This window comes from Salvelinus sp. IW2-2015, linkage group LG22 (genome assembly GCF_002910315.2).
Source record: "Salvelinus sp. IW2-2015 linkage group LG22, ASM291031v2, whole genome shotgun sequence".
Classification (NCBI taxonomy): domain Eukaryota; kingdom Metazoa; phylum Chordata; class Actinopteri; order Salmoniformes; family Salmonidae; genus Salvelinus; species Salvelinus sp. IW2-2015.
Genome location: NC_036862.1, coordinates 20,986,037 through 21,002,354, shown reverse-complemented (window position 1 = coordinate 21,002,354; position 16,318 = coordinate 20,986,037). Strand labels below are relative to the sequence as shown.

Here is a 16,318-nt window from a genome sequence, read left to right as displayed (position 1 = left end):
TTTGCAAGTCGGTTAGGAAACATCTACTTTGTGCATACATAAGTCATTTTTCCAACAATGTTTACAGACAGATATTCACTTATAATTCACTGTATCACAATTCCATGGTCAGAAGTTTACATACACTAAGTTGACTGTGCCTTTAAACAGCTAGGAAAATCGAGAATATGTCATGGCTTTTAGAAGCTTCTGATAGCCATGCATAATTTGAGTCAATAGATGGTGTACTCGATGTATTTCAAGCCTACCTTCAAACTCACCTCTTTGCTTGATATCATGGAAAATCAAAAGAAATCACCAAGACCTCACTGAAATCACAGCTGTGTGTGACAGATCTCTTCCTACACAGCTTTTGTCCCTGACCCCTTTTGAAACTATAGTTTGTTAACAAGAAATTTGTGGAGTGGATGAAAAACGAGTTTTAATGACTCCAACCTAAGTGTATGTAAACTTCCGACTTCAACTGTACTTGTGGAAGACACTACCTATACTGTATATCAAATGTAATTTGTGTTGTAATCTTTTATATCATATTGTTAGTGCGTTTGGGAACTATTTGCCTAGTTTTATCAGTTTTTTWAAAGAATTTAGCATGTCAGAAACAGACAACCTATCGACATCACATATTACCATAACCCTCTGGAACAGACTGCCTGCATGACTTTAACTAAGTTATATTTCCTCTATTGACCAGCAGTGTCCCTCTCCAAATTGAACTGTAAGAAATAAGAAACAGCACAACATGCGTTATTTGAACCCAAGATCCAGTACAGGCTTGTTGCATTGAGACCTGAAACACTACTTATCCGTATCCTATCAGCCACCATCCATTTACCCAGCAGGAGGCTAGCAGGATGCCAGGGGTTAAGTGCCTCACAGGGGGGATAAAGTACAGCAGCGATGCCCGCCTCCCAGTGCCAGTGAAYGCTCAATTGAGGCCAAGGCCCGATGGTAATTTTAAAATGTTGAACTGCCCCCCCCTGCCCATGCTGGTTGGCTAGCTTTCGGATGTAATGGACCCATGCCCATGTTGTTATGTTAGCTACTGGCTAATCCCTATCCATGCTGTTAGGCTAGCCACTAGCTATTGGATATCTGTGTAACCTCTGGCCCATGCTGTTTGGCTGCTGGCTAAATGTGTTCGAACAAGCATAACAGGAGTAGAGTTAGCATAGCCAAGACCCACTGGTCCTGTTAAAATGTTAAACTGACCCCCTGTCCTGTTGTTAGGCTTGCTACTATAGAACTCTGTGACCCCCTTCCACATGTTGTTTGTCTAAATATTGGTTAGTTGTGTGACCCCCCCTGCTCATGCTGTTTGTCTAGCTACCAGCTAACCCTTTAACCATGTTGTTTGACTACTGGCTAAATTGTGTTTGAATAAACATAACAGGACCCCCGACTTCCATTACACTGCTCACCCCAAGTCCAACCACTCAGACAAAGGTCTCTTCTTTAAGAGGACAACACTGGTCTCCAGTGTGCATTGGAGGTTATATAGACTCAACAGTAGTCTCCAGTGTGCATTGGAGGTTATATAGACTCAACACTGGTCTCCAGTGTGCATTGGAGGTTATATAGACTCAACACTAGTCTCCTGTGTGTATTGGAGGTTATATAGACTCAACACTGGTCTCCAGTGTGCTTTGGAGGTTATATAGACTCAACAGTAGTCTCCAGTGTGCATTGGTTATATAGACTCTCCAGTGTGCATTGGAGGTTATATAGACTCAACAGTAGTCTCCAGTCTCCAAATCACCACCGAATTAAAGTTCACTTTGTGTTATGTTTCTTTTTTTCTCTCCATCTAAACCCTCTTCTCATATCCGTGGACTAATACAGATAGTTGACTGCCCTGCTAGTCTACACACACACACACACACACACACAACACACCCACCCACACACACACACACAACACACACACAACACACCACACACAACACACACAACACACACCACACACACACACACACACCACACACACACACACACACACACACACACACACAACACACACACACACAACAACACACACACACACACACACACACACACACACACACACACACACACACACCAACACACACACAACACACAGTGTCGTGTTATGTCTGGAGAGATTCAGATGGATGCTCCGTCCCTCCACAGCAGATAAAATAAAGAAGTGCGTGCCGTGCTTTGATTGGCCAGGGGCTTGTCTGCGTCCCAAATGGCACCATATACCCTATATAGGTGCACTACGTTGACAAGGCTCCATAGGGCTCGGTCAAAAAATAGTGCACTACAATGGGAATAGGTGTCATTTGGGAGTTTCTGCAGTACTGATGTGGTCTGCTGTGTTCAGGGACAGAGTTCAGCCTCATCTGGCCATTATTACTGTTGGGAAAAGCTGTTTCTGTAAACTGTTTCAGGGGCTTGTCACTATCTCTGAACATGCAGGGTAAACACAGGAACACACTCCCACTCCTTATGGCTCATAAACACTGGCCCGGGGAACACACACACAGACAGAGAGATACACACTCAAAAAAAGACAGTACACACCGTCACAAAGAACCGGACACACACTCGCCCACACCCTCAGAGGCTTGCAAACACACACAAATACTCACAAAGACAATGCACAAACACAAATATACACTCACCCAAAAATAAGTCACATGCAGACACATGATGTTCTTTTCAAACACAGTAATAGTACGGCAGTATATCTAAGCCATAAACCAACCATGTTTAATTGGCATTAATGGAACGTCCCTGTGACATACACAAACTTGATTTCATATGACAGTGATTCTGTAGCGCATATCTGATTCCTTGGTAACGCCCTAAGCAAAGGTAGTTAAGATTTCCCTTTTTTCTCTTTAACCCTTTACACTCGTATTAGAGGTCGACCGATTAATCCGCATGCCCGATTAATTAGGGCCGATTTCAAGTTTTCATAACAATCGGTAATCGGCATTTTTGGATGCCGATTATGGCCGATTACATTGCAATACACGAGACTGCGTGGCAGGCTGACCACCTGTTACACGAGTGCAGCAGGGAGCCAAGGTAAGTTGCTAACTAGCATTAAACTTATCTTATAAAAAACGATCAATCTTAACATAATCACTAGTTAACTACACATAGTTGATGATATTACTAGTTTAACTGCGTTGCATATAATCAATGCGGTGCCTGTTATTTTGTCATCGAATCACAGCCTACTTCAACTTCGCCAAACGGGTGATGATTTAACAAAAGCGCATTCGTGAAAAAAGCACAATCGGTGCACCAATGTACCTAACCATAAACATCAATGTCTTTCTTAAAATCAATACACAAGTATATATTTTTTAAACTGCATATTTAGTTCAAATAAATTMATGTTAGCAAGCAATATTAACTAGGGAAATTGTCACTTCTCTTGCGAGCAGAGTCAGGGTATATGCAGCAGTTTGCGGCTCCTGGCTCGTTGCGAACTGTGTGAAGACCATTTCTTCCTAAGACCGTAATTAATTTGTCAGAATCTTACATAATTTTGACATAACATTGAAGGTTGTGCAATGTAGCAGCAATATTTAGACTTAGGGTTAACACCCGTTTGATAAAATATGGAACTGTTCTGTATTTCACTGAAARAATAAACGTTTTGTTTTCAAAATTATAGTTTCCGGATTTGACCATATTAATGACCTAACGCTCGTATTTCTGTGTGTTTATTATATTATAATTAAGTCTATGATTTGATATTTGACTGACTGAGCGGTGGTAGRCAGCAGCAGGCTCGTAAGCATTCATTCAAACTGCACTTTCCTGCATTTGCCAGCAGCTCTTCGCTGTGCTTCAAGCACTGCGCTGTTTATGACTTCAAGCCAATCAACTCCCGAGATTAGGCTGGCAATACTATAGTGTGTATAAGAACATCCAATAGTCAAAGGTATATGAAATACAAATGGTATAGAGAGAAATAGTCCTATAATTCCTATAAGAACTACAACCTAAAACTTCTTAACTGGGAATATTGAAGAGCTTGGAATATTGAACCACCAGCTTTCATATGTTCTGAGCAAAGAACTGTAACATTAGCTTTTTTACATGGCACATATTGCACTGCTGCTTTCTTCTCCAACAGTGTTTTTGCATTATTTAAACCAAATTGAACATGTTTCATTATTTATTTGAGATTAAATTGATTATTATTGATGTATTTTATTAATTTAAAATAAAAGTGTTCATTGTTCATTTGGTATTGTTGTAATTGTCATTATTACAAATATATATATATAAAAATCGACCGATTAATTGGGATTGGCTTTTTTTGGTCCTCCAATAATCGGTATCGGCATTGAAAAATCATAATCGGTCGACCTCTCATCTGTATATTGGTTGAAAATGGCAGATTTGGGCACTGATAAGCACCTAAATTGGAAATCAGTGGCTGTACAGTAACATGCTATAAATGACGTCAGAGCTCAGGGTCTCTGCTTTACAGCTGTCTATGGGTTTTGACTGACAGCCGTTATGAACTTGAGCACCGCGCCCGACAACAAGTTGCCCGCATCCCTYCAACTAATTGGGCAGCTTGTGCTAATGTTTTGTTGTCTGAGTGAGGGAAGTGTTGTAAATTAAGATGATTCTATGTATTTTGAAGAATGAGACGTTTGATCTCATACAAGCAAGCAAAACACCTTTTGAGTCCAAATGTGCACTTCACATTTTCATATCATTAAACTCATGTCATATACAGTGTCAACGTTTCTGATCACTGTGTTTAATGTACAGTTACAAGATGACATGTCRTCACACCCTGAGTTGTTCTGAACAGAATGATCCTGTTTGTTTATTGTGAAGAGAATTCGCAGCTGAACACACATCTGAATGACTCCTTTCAATGCTCACCTAAATTATGATCTGAATTGCCTTGTGAAAGCCTGACACTGTAAGATCGTATTTTATAACTTAGCCAGTCATGTTGGCAATAGAACAAGCTTTCAAATGATGCCCACCTGACCCAGATTGCTATTTATAATGTGCCGTTTTGGGATTGCATAAGGAGCAACAGTAATTGTGACAGTAATGGTGGGGATGCAGGGTTTTGTTCGAGTAACTCAACGGCACAGCTAGGAGAGSTTAAAAAAAGCACCTTATAGTTGAGACTCTTTGAGTCATAAAAGTGCATTACAATTACTTAGAAACTGTGCACTCTTTTGACCAGAGCCCTGTGTGACCACTTGGGGAAACCAGTTAGTCCTCTCACTCAAACACTTGTCATTGTTTTGTCTTATGATGTACCTACCCCACATTTAGCAGGAATATTCTTATCATGTTACTACATTTTTCATATTTTGTTATCAACGATTGTGCCAAAAAGTAGAGTAAATGTAAAATGCAAAAACTGTTTGGGTAGTCTTGTGTCAGGTGAACTGTTGTGTCCTCAACTTTGGTATAATGATTTACACTATCTCTAAACTGTTCCCTTTCTATTGCTACCGTGCTTATGCTTTTCTAATTTCTTCTGTAAGAATTTTTTAATTTAGCCCTATCCATATAGGCCGATTCCCACGAGTGTAAAGGGTTAATAAAAAAAAGTCAATGCCTTGTTCCAATGTAAAAAGCATATCATGATTTATCATCAAGACTTTGTGTTTTTTATTCATACACTCTTTCCTTCAAAGAAAGAAAAAAAAAAGTTGATGGATAGCTAAAAGGAAAAGCATGCTCGTACGCTTCCTCTGACAAACGTATGGTACAACACACACTGACACACACATACATACAGTATGTCCCTTACCAAACGTATGGTACTGCACTTTACAGAATGGTCTGAGTTGTTGAGTCAAGGAGTCATGTCCCAGGTTTCAGATCAATTCTAACACGGACAGTTTGCTTCCTGCTTTATGTGTCTTGTACGATTAAACAGACAGGTCAAAAATGTAAGACAAAAAGTGTCTCTGTTCTAGGCTGACTGGCTAATAATGGTTTTTCCATCTATCTCTTCTTTGTGTGTCTCTCCCTCCCCATGAAGACCTTACCTCTTTGGGGCAGGATGTTTTGCCATTAAAACTCCATGGTGAGTTTCCCTCCTCACTACCTACCTACCAGCATGCTCTCTTGTTGCTCTGTCCTGGCTCAAGACAYCTGTGTCCCAAATTGAACCCTATTCTTTATTTAGTGCACTACTTTTGACCAAATCTCTGATCAAAATAAGTGAACTTAATAGGGAATGAGGTGCCATTTGGGACGCAATCAACGACTGCATCCATCACATCTTTTCATTCGTGTCTGAGTATATTGAGTGTATTTTCAACACATCCTGTCAGTTTGTTCAGTCATCATCCCTGAGGAAAACACCATGGACGTGCCTCTCTTTTTTTCACACTACTTTCTTGACAATTTTTTGATTCTCTTTTCTTGTGGATTTCAGTTTACACTTTGGGTGGGTGATTTCACAAGCTGCTTGTCTTGTGTCTATGCCTAAATCTGACATCAAGATTCACACCAAACAACATTTAAGCCCACATAAACTGTATAGGGAATTGGGATAGTGGTTCGTATTGAGAAAAGAAAATGGTTGATTTCTGAATCTTTTTTTTTTATGGCGTGGTTAACTCACAAACCCAGAGGTATGTTGGAACATCACTGGAACCTTCTTGTCTGGCTCCTTGTGGTCTATTTGAACCCACCACTTCTTTCATTGATTGGTGACCTCTCTCTTCTCTCTCCTCTCTCTCTCTCTCTCTCTCTCTCTCTCTCTCTCTCTCTCTCTCTCTCTCTCTCTCTCTGTCTCTCTGTCTCTGTCTCTCTGCTCTCTGTCCTCTGTCTCTCCTCTCTCTCTCTCTCTCTCTCTCTCTCTCTCTCTCTCTCTCTCTCTCTCTCTCTCTCTCTCTCTCTCTCTCTCTCTCTCTCTCTCTCTCTCTGTCTCGCTCTCTCTCGCTCTCTTTTTCTTTCTCTCGCACACTCATTCCCTCTTCTTTTGCTGTTCACATTAAACCACAGACAGTTGTATTAAGAGTAACACCTTGGTTGACCTCATGTTGTCCCCATTGTGTTTTTATTGTTATTTTGTGGCTATATGATTGAACAATCGGGTGTGTCCTAAATTGCACAAAGCCTGTCCGTTGTGAACAGACGTGTGGCTAATGTGGCTTTAGCCATCCATCTGTATGTTACTTTTTCTTTGTACGTCAATTATACGATGTAATTGATGAATGTCATGTAATCAGTGATTTGCCTCCCTTTCTGGGAAAACAATGTGGTGCTTATGTGTCAACTTAGAGAATAACATTGTTGTTGATTTGAAATATGGCTGTTGATTTGTTATAGGCTTATAATCATTTCCTTGAACTTTGAACATTTTGGAATAAGAGGTGGATTGTATAATCATGAAAAGGCAGTTAGCATTATTTTGTACGTAGAGAGATTTTACTATTCATGCATCATTCTGTTTCGAATTCATCTCATTTACCTCAGTTGTGATGAAAGATGCCTACTTTTATACAGCATTGTCATAGCCAATTTCCCTCAGAATGTAAATTACACAGGACTATATGTTTAATATGAGGTTTTTGTCCACGCACCTCAGTTTGGGCCTAAATCTACTGCGAACGACAGAGAACATTACAGTTCTCTAGGTTAGCGATGAGTTTTCTAACCATGCAGCTCTCTAATACTCAGGAGAGCAGAAAGTTCAGTTTCTCTCTGTCAACGCTGTCTTGTGAAATCAGATGCTTACAAGCTTTTAAAAAGAATCCCCATTATGACAGTCACTTATGGACAGATGATTGAGTGGCTGGGCTCAACGGCGATGCAGTGAACTTTTCTTCCTCCAACTCGCTCTCTCACTCCTCTCTCGTTCCTCCCTCCATTAACTTCAGGAAATGAATAGCATGTGGTTCCTTCCCCAAGTCTTGGCTTTCCTCTCTTGTTGTGGCCAGTTACTCACTCATACTTTTTAATTGAAGCTTGTTTCCCTCTCCTCTCTTAGCTCCCTCCCTCCCAGCCCAGCTAGGCTSTTAGTGAGTTCAGAGAGTGGTATGCTTTTCAAAGGTACATCATTAGCATTTGTTAGCATGATGAACCCCCCCACAGTAACAGTAACTGCCTACCTTTTGCTCTGCCTTTGGCTCCAACTCAAGCTAGCTAGTTAAAGCACTATTGTTCCTGTAAAAGCATGTCCCTGGACTGAGGGCATAACAGATCATTGGTCTAACTTCATAATTTCAATTGTGTTTTATTAACAGTGTTTTGTTTGGACGGGCTGGAGAGGATGTGTGAGATGAGGACCTGGACATGTAAAAGGCCTCTCTTTCTCTCCCATAATGGTAGCCTCCCAAATGGCACCCTATCCCTTATAATATAGTGCATTATCAGAGTGTATATATAGGGAATAGGGTGCCATTTCTGACACATACAGTACAGTAGCACGTCTTCCTCTTCTCTGAATAACCTCTTCTCTGAACCCTGATGTTCCCCATCTCCGTATCCCTCCTTTTTTTGAACAGTTTAGGATGGAAGAGTGTGGCGCGTAACCTCTGACCACCGTCCAATTACATGAGCTCACACTAGACTAGCTGTTAMATATAGAYATGGAACCTCCATCTAGGGCTATTCTAGGGTGGGGCAGGCAGGAGATACAACCATCCCACGATAAATCCTTCTCTCAGCAGTAGTGTGATGAGGAACATTAGACATAGAGCGAGGAAGGGGGGTTGAAGTTTCTGATTCTCTGTGTGCATCCCAAATTTCACACTATTCTCCACATAGTGCACTCTTTATTTTTATTTCACCTTTATTTAACCAGGTAGGCCAGTTGAGAACAAGTTCTCATTTACAGCTGTGACCTGGCCAAGATAAAGCAAAGCAGTGCGACAAAAACATCAACACAGAGTTAMACATGGGATAAACAAACGTACAGTCAATAACACAATAGAAAAATCTATATACAGTGTGTGCAAATGAGGTAGGATAAGGGAGGTAAAGCAATAAATAGGTCATGGTGGCGAAGTAATTACAATATAGCAATTAAACACTGGAATGGCTGATGTGCAGAAGATGAATGTGCAAGTAGAGATACTGGGATGCAAAAGAGCAAAAATTAACAATATGGTGATGAGGTAGTTGGGTGTGCTATTTACAGATGGGCTGTGTACAGGAGCAGTGATCGGTAAGCTGCTCTGACAGCTGATGCTTAAAGTTAGTGAGGGGGAGATAAGTCTCCAGCTTCAGTGATTTTTGCAATTCGTTCCAGTCATTGGCAGCAGAAAACTGGAAGGAAAGGCGGCCAAAGCAGGAGTTGGCTTTGGGGATGACCAGTGAAATATACCTGCTGGAGCGCGTGCTACGGGTGGGTGTTGCTAGGGTGACCAGGGTGATCAGTGAGCTGAGATAAGGCAGGGCTTTACCTAGCAAAGACTTATAGATGACCTGGAGCCAGTGGGTTTGGGGACAAATTTGAAGCGAGGGCCAGCCAACGAGAGCATACAGGTCGCAGTGGTGGGTAGTATATGGGGCTTTGGTGACAAAACGGATGGCACTGTGATAGACTACATCCAATTTTCTGAGTAGAGTGTTGGAGGCTGTTTTGTAAATGACATCGCCGAAGTCAAGGATCGGTAGGATGGTCAGTTTTACAAGKGTATGTTTAGCAGCATGAGTGAAGGAGGCTTTGTTGCGAAATAGGAAGCCGATTGTAGATTTAATTTTGGATTGGAGATGCTTAATGTTCAAATATGGGCCCTGGTCAAAAGTATTGCACTATATAGGGAATAGGGTTCCATTTGATATTGTTCCATTTGGGAGGCAGCCTCTGATTATTTCGCTGAGATGTTGAAACGGCATTTTAGTCAGTCTTCCCCACTCAGTCCGCTCGGCTCCCAAATAGCATCATCATTACAGCCGTCTGTCTGTAGCTCCAGCCTCCTGCCCCAAGGCCACCTCTGTTTTGGAAGGCTGCTGTAAAATAATAAATGTGACGTTGAGGGATGTGTCCTCCACAAGGCTGCCCAAAGCCCTCTCTCTCGCTCTCTCTTTCTCTTTCTGTGTCTCTCTTGCTCTCGATTTCTCTTGGTCTCTCTCCTCTCTCTCTCCCTCCCTCTCCCCATCTCTGTGGTTCTTTCTCTCTCCTCTGTCTTAATGCCCAGCCCCAGTCTCAGCCACTGATACATATTAAACATATGGCCTGGGCTTTGCCTCCGCTCCTCTCAACCCCATTCTGAGTTACACTGGGTGTGTCCCAAATGACACCCTATTCCCTATGTAGTGCCATACTTTTGACCAGAACCCTATGGGCCCTGGTAAAAGTGTGTATATAGGGAATATGGTGCCATTTTTAATGGATCCACTGTTCTGCTCTACCCTACCGGTCTTTGCAGCTCTTTGTCGCTGGAGGAGCCGACAGAAGTAAGGCTCTATCGTATTTGTTTATGGCGAGGGACCAGCCCCCTCCCAACCCTTCGATGGCGCCTCATGTTTGCCACGGCCCTGTAATGCGAAAGGGCTTTGATGGTRGACGTCACAGATTTAATTACGTCCTTGAGGAAAAGCTATTAGCTCAGTTAAAAGTCCTCATTTGTTAAATGAAAAGTGGAAATGACATACGAGTAGTCTTTTCAGTGAATTAAAGTTGCAGAGAAAATGAGGTCTTCCCAATAGCACAAAATAACATCTCGTGGGGAGAGGGGGGGAAAGGAATTTAACTTCTTTTTAGTGCCATCCATCTCCCCCTCTCTCCCGTCCCACTCKGTATATTTATTTATTGTCATTTATTGATACTGGGTTCCACCTTTCTTTCTTTTTTCTCTTTCCTGACCRGTTCCTCTGTACCGTATAGAGTCCAGTCCAGAGTACTGTATGCCTGTCTGTCTGTCTGTCTGTCTCTGTATGTCTGTCTGTCGCAGGGTGAAAACCTCAACACTTCAAGTGAGACAGAGAGGAAAATAATAATTTGAAACTGAGATGAATAACCTTTTGCGGTCATTTATACTAGAACCAGGCTATGATCCCACTCCCATTAGCAGACAGTGTACTCTTCAAAGAGAGAATATGTAGAGTATCTGCAGTAGCTGATCAGTATGGAGTCACCACAAGGAGAACTTATCACAGTCTGTTGTGTGTGTGCGCTTGCAGGCGTACTAATGTGTGTGTGTTAGTACCCAGGCCAGCCCTGCAGCATAGATTCTTGCAGCAATCTTCTCTTCTCAGCCACAGCGCCATAAGAGACGTTTACACTTTTAATTTGTCACTGGGTCTTTCCCCTCAATGCATGAAAACATGTCCTTTTTATTGAATGTTATTCCTTGATGTATTATTCAAGCCGGCCTCCATCCAAAGACAACCGTGAAAAGTGGGGAGATAAAATACCTTCCTTCACACCACACACAGCGCCGTGTGGCAAACGCGTCAGCCTGAGATTTCACCCCAAAACCAAAGTCAAGCCACTGGAATAGGATTTGTGTTTCCTGGGGATATTGAAACCAGTTGACCACAATTTCTTTCCAGTAAGAGAGAGAGAAGAAGCAGAATGTTGGAGAGATGAAACCCCTCACTAAAGAAGAGCCCGACAGACTCCATCACTCTCACCACTAGCTGTCAAAGACACCACACACACAAATCACAGTGAGCAGTGAAGTGAGATTACATGTTCTATAATGACTAACACATACCCCAACCCTCTTTCCCTCCTTCCCCTAACCATTCACCAGCTCCCATATCATTTACTCTGTTAAAGAGAGATCCAGAGCACGGAACAGGATTTGTTGAGTTTGCCATCACCATATCAGTCATACTTTGATATGCGGATGTTGTGTTAGAGAGGTTGAGAAACGGGGAGAGAGTGACTGAATAAGAAAACGTAGAGAGAGGGTGACTGAATAAGAAAACATAGAGAGAGAGTGACTGAATAAGAAAACGTAGAGAGAGAGTGACTGGAAGAGAAAACGTAGAGAGAGTGACTGAAATTGAAAATGTAGAGAGAGAGTGACTGGAAGAGAAAACGTGGAGAGAGTGACTGGAAGAGAAAACGTGGAGAGAGCGTGACGAAGAGAAAACGTAGAGAGAGAGTGACTGGAAGAGAAAACGTAGAGAGAGATAGTGACTGGAAGAGAAAACGTAGAGAGAGAGTGACTGGAAGAGAAAACGTGGAGAGAGCGTGACGAAGAGAAAACGTAGAGAGAGAGTGACTGGAAAGAGAAAACGTAGAGAGAGAGAGTGACTGGAAGAGAAAACGTAGAGAGAGAGAGAGAGAGTGACTGGAAGAGTAAAGGTCGAGAGAGCGTGACGAAGAGAAAACGTAGAGAGAGAGTGACTGGAAGAGAAAACGTAGAGAGAGAGTGACGGGAAGAGAAAAGGGAGAGCAAGACAGAGGGAAGGCGGAGTGAGAAGGAAGCAGTGTGCTGTGTTGGCTGACCCCTGGCCGTCCGGCAGAGGCTCTGCATGTTTTCATAGCTCTGTATCTCCTGGACACGTTGACAGACAGACAGTCGGACGGATGGACAGATCCGAGGAGGCAAGAGGGACGTAGAGTTAGCCAAGGCAATATCCTGACATGGTCTTATCGCTCCTCTGCTTCCATGGCTTACTGTAGATATTTGGTTATCCAGTCTCACCCCTCACTCTCTCTCTCCAACACTAATAAATACACAGCCAGTAACGCTGTCTAGAGCACCCCCCGTTCTACCCAGAAACATCCTTCACACGGTGTCGGCTAAACAAAGACCTCAACATCTCCCCCACGTCCAGGGAGTAATTTACGAGCTGCTGACAGTTTGAAGGGAAGAGGAGGAGGGAGAGTTGAGGCCCGCAACAGGTCATTCAACACCTGTTAGTGTGTCACTGAGGCTGAGAGGCCAAGAAGAGTTCAAGTACTGGACAGTATGCCATCACACTGGATTAAACAGAACAGCTTTGGGTACATAGTATAGAAAATCTTTGAGAAATTTATCATAATTATATTTTCTGGTTATTTTGAAGTGAATTGTTGAATATTACATAATTTAATTATATAGAATTTTCGTGTTCCAAAATGTTGGACTCTGTGTGTGTTTGTGTGTGTGTACAGTTGGTTGTGCGTGTTCAAGCGGGCTGGCGTGAGTTTGTGTATGTGTTAGTGAGGTCTTCGTGGTTAGATCAGAGGTGAACTTCTCCTGTGGGAGTGTGTCAGACTGTGTCAGGCCCTTCAGCCTCCATCCCTTCCTCCGAGGGTTTTACTGTCCACCTTGGTTATAGGGCTGGACAATAATACCAGGCCGCTCCGCTACTGTTCTCTGATCAATAGCATATGCAGCCCTATCACCATACTGAACTTTTCGTGTGTTCTCTTTCATCCAAACGGTCCTGACATGTCTGAATAATCCAATAACTCCCAATAAATTCTCTCAAACGGCTAACTCAAAGTGAGACTAGGGGAAGCAGCTGGAAGACTAGCAGCATTCGAGGCACATGTTCAAGCAAGTGATAACCATTATGGCATCCTCAAATATTCGCTGAAACTTTTTTCTATTCATGTGTGTTTGTGTGTGTGTTTGGGTGTGTGCGTGGCACGTGTGTATTAGTGTGTGGACACGCATACACACACACACACACACACACTCCCAGTCCTCTGTACAGTCCATGGTCAGGCCAGCCTGTAATGGTTTGAGTGTACATGGCGTGCTTCATGACAAAAGGAAGGATGTAATCAACGAGCAGCACATGCAACACAGGCTTTAAAATACCATGGACATCCTCTACAGAGCTGCAGTCCTGATCTACTGGCATGGGAATACACACTCACACACACGCTATGCCGTTCAGACCGCGGGAACCCTGTATTGAATGAGGGAGGAAATATCCTGTATTATGTCTAATGATGTTTTTCATTTGCTGAATAGTAGAGACCAGTACATAAATAATTTGTTCAGACACGAGCACAGTGAAATTGGAGACAATTCAGAGCAAATATGAATTTTCTTTTCTTTTTTTTTGCTACCAATGTACTTAAAATTAAGTCGCCCTCGTCTCTTTTTTTTGCTAAATTGCATGAAGTGTAATTGTGTTAAAAGCTTGGCTTGTTTTTGGTTCACAGATGTGGCAGTGTTTGAGCTTTAATATCTCAAACCAGATTGGGCATCATTCTCTCTACAACATTTGGCAACAATTCTCTCTCCTCATTCTTTCTTTAACTACAGCTTTAGTTCATCTAACAACTTAAACCGCCAGCCTTTATCTTCTTTAAGAGGAATACCCTGTGTCTGTGTCCCCTCGGCTGGGCTCTCCTACCCACTCAACCTCTCGCTCTCTCTCTCTCTCTCTCGCGCTCTCTCTCTCTCTCTCTCTCTCTCTCTCTTGCTCTCGCTCGCTCTCTCGCTTTTTTTCTCCCCCCCTGCAGCAAAGCCAAGCCTCCCCCTCAGATCTCCCCCAGTAAGTCCAGTGGAGGAGAGTTCTGTGTGGCTGCTGTCTTTGCTGCCTCACGCTCATGGTACATGACCAACCCCAACATGAAGAGAGAGAAAGGTGAGGGGCTGTAAAGGCTTAGTAGCATTATGCTCATCATTAGATCCCACTAGTGCATTAGTATCCTAGCTGTTACCCCCAAAACCATCATCACACTAAAACACTTTCATTTTGTTTTCATTTGGTCATTTAAAAGTTCAAAATCTGTTGGAGAATCGTAAATACCATTGGCCTTTAAACTTTGCTCTGGGTGTTGACCCCTCTTAGCCTCCTGTGTAGACGCAACATTAAGGTCAGGGAAGTAGGAACACACTCAGTGAGATGCTGGGCGGAGTAGACAAAACACTTAGCTAAGTCACAACAACGTGCTCCTCTTACTCCGTAACGTTGACCTGTTGACCTCCTGTTACTCAGACCAGTCCAGCCGGTCAGTGGTGGAGTCCCTCTACATCCTCAGTTGCTATGGCACCCTGGTGGAGCACGTCCTGGAGCCTCGGCCAATCAGCACGGCCCAGAAGATCAGCGATGACACACCCCTGGAGCTCAACACATGTCCACGGGCCTGCTGGAGCCTGGCCAGGTAACTGACCCTTCCTAACACATACACACACGTACACACACACACGTACACACACACATACACACACATATACACATATACACACACACACACATATACGCACACACACACACACACACATATACACACACAGACACATACAGTGGGGAGAACAAGTATTTGATACACTGCCGATTTTGCAGGTTTTCCTACTTACAAAGCATGTAGAGGTCTGTAATTTTGATCATAGGTACACTTCAACTGTGAGAGACAGAATCTAAAACAAAAATCCAGAAAATCACATTGTATGATTTTTAAGTAATTAATTTGCATTTTTATTGCATGACATAAGTATTTGATACATCAGAAAAGCAGAACTTAATATTTGTACAGAAACCTTTGTTTGAATTACAGAGATCATATGTTTCCTGTAGTTCTTGACCAGGTTTGCACACACTGCAGCAGGGATTTTGGCCCACTCCTCCATACAGACCTCTTCCAGATCCTTCAGGTTTGGGGCGTCGCTGGGCAATACGGACTTTCAGCTCCCTCCAAAGATTTTCTATTGGGTTCAGATCTGGAGACTGGCTAGGCCACTCCAGGACCTTGAGATGCTTCTTACGGAGCCACTCCTTAGTTGCCCTGGCTGTGTGTTTCGGGTTGTTGTCATGCTGGAGACCCAGCTACGACCCATCTTCAATGCTCTTACTGAGGGAAGGAGGTTGTTGGCCAAGATCTCGCGATACATGGCCCCATCCATCCACCCCTCAATACGGTGCAGTCGTCCTGTCCCCTTTGCAGAAAAGCATCCCAAAAGAATGATGTTTCCACCTCCATGCTTCACGTTTGGGATGGTGTTCTTGGGGTTGTACTAAACCTTCTTCTTCTTCCAAACACGGCGAGTGGAGTTTAGACCAAAAAGCTCTATTTTTGTCTCATCAGACCACATGACCTTCTCCCATTCCTCCTCTGGATCATCCAGATGGTCATTGGCAAACTTCAGACGGGCCTGGACATGCGCTGGCTTGAGCAAGGGGACCTTGCGTGCGCTGCAGGATTTTAATCCATGACGGCGTAGTGTGTTACTAATGGTTTCTTTGAGACTGTGGTCCCAGCTCTCTTCAGGTCATGACCAGGTCCTGCCGTGTAGTCCTGGGCTGATCCCTCACCTTCCTCATGATCATTGATGCCCCACGAGGTGAGATCTTGCATGGAGCCCCAGACCGAGGGTGATTGACCGTCATCTTGAACTTCTTCATTTTCTAATAATTGCGCCAACAGTTGTTGCCTTCTCCCAAGCTGCTTGCCTATTGTCCTGTAGCCCATCCCAGCCTTGTGCAGGTC

General features: G+C 43.1%; 1 protein-coding gene across 1 annotated transcript in view; it reads left to right on the top strand.

Moving 5' to 3' along the window:
* The window catches only part of LOC111949506 (BCAS3 microtubule associated cell migration factor-like), a 220,612-nt gene that overhangs the window by 126,153 nt on the left and 78,141 nt on the right, over positions 1 to 16,318 (top strand). Inside the window, 3 exon segments of the mRNA XM_070433866.1 lie at positions 6,014 to 6,058; positions 14,351 to 14,475; positions 14,830 to 14,995. Of these exon segments, the coding sequence (XP_070289967.1) occupies positions 6,014 to 6,058; positions 14,351 to 14,475; positions 14,830 to 14,995 (336 nt within the window).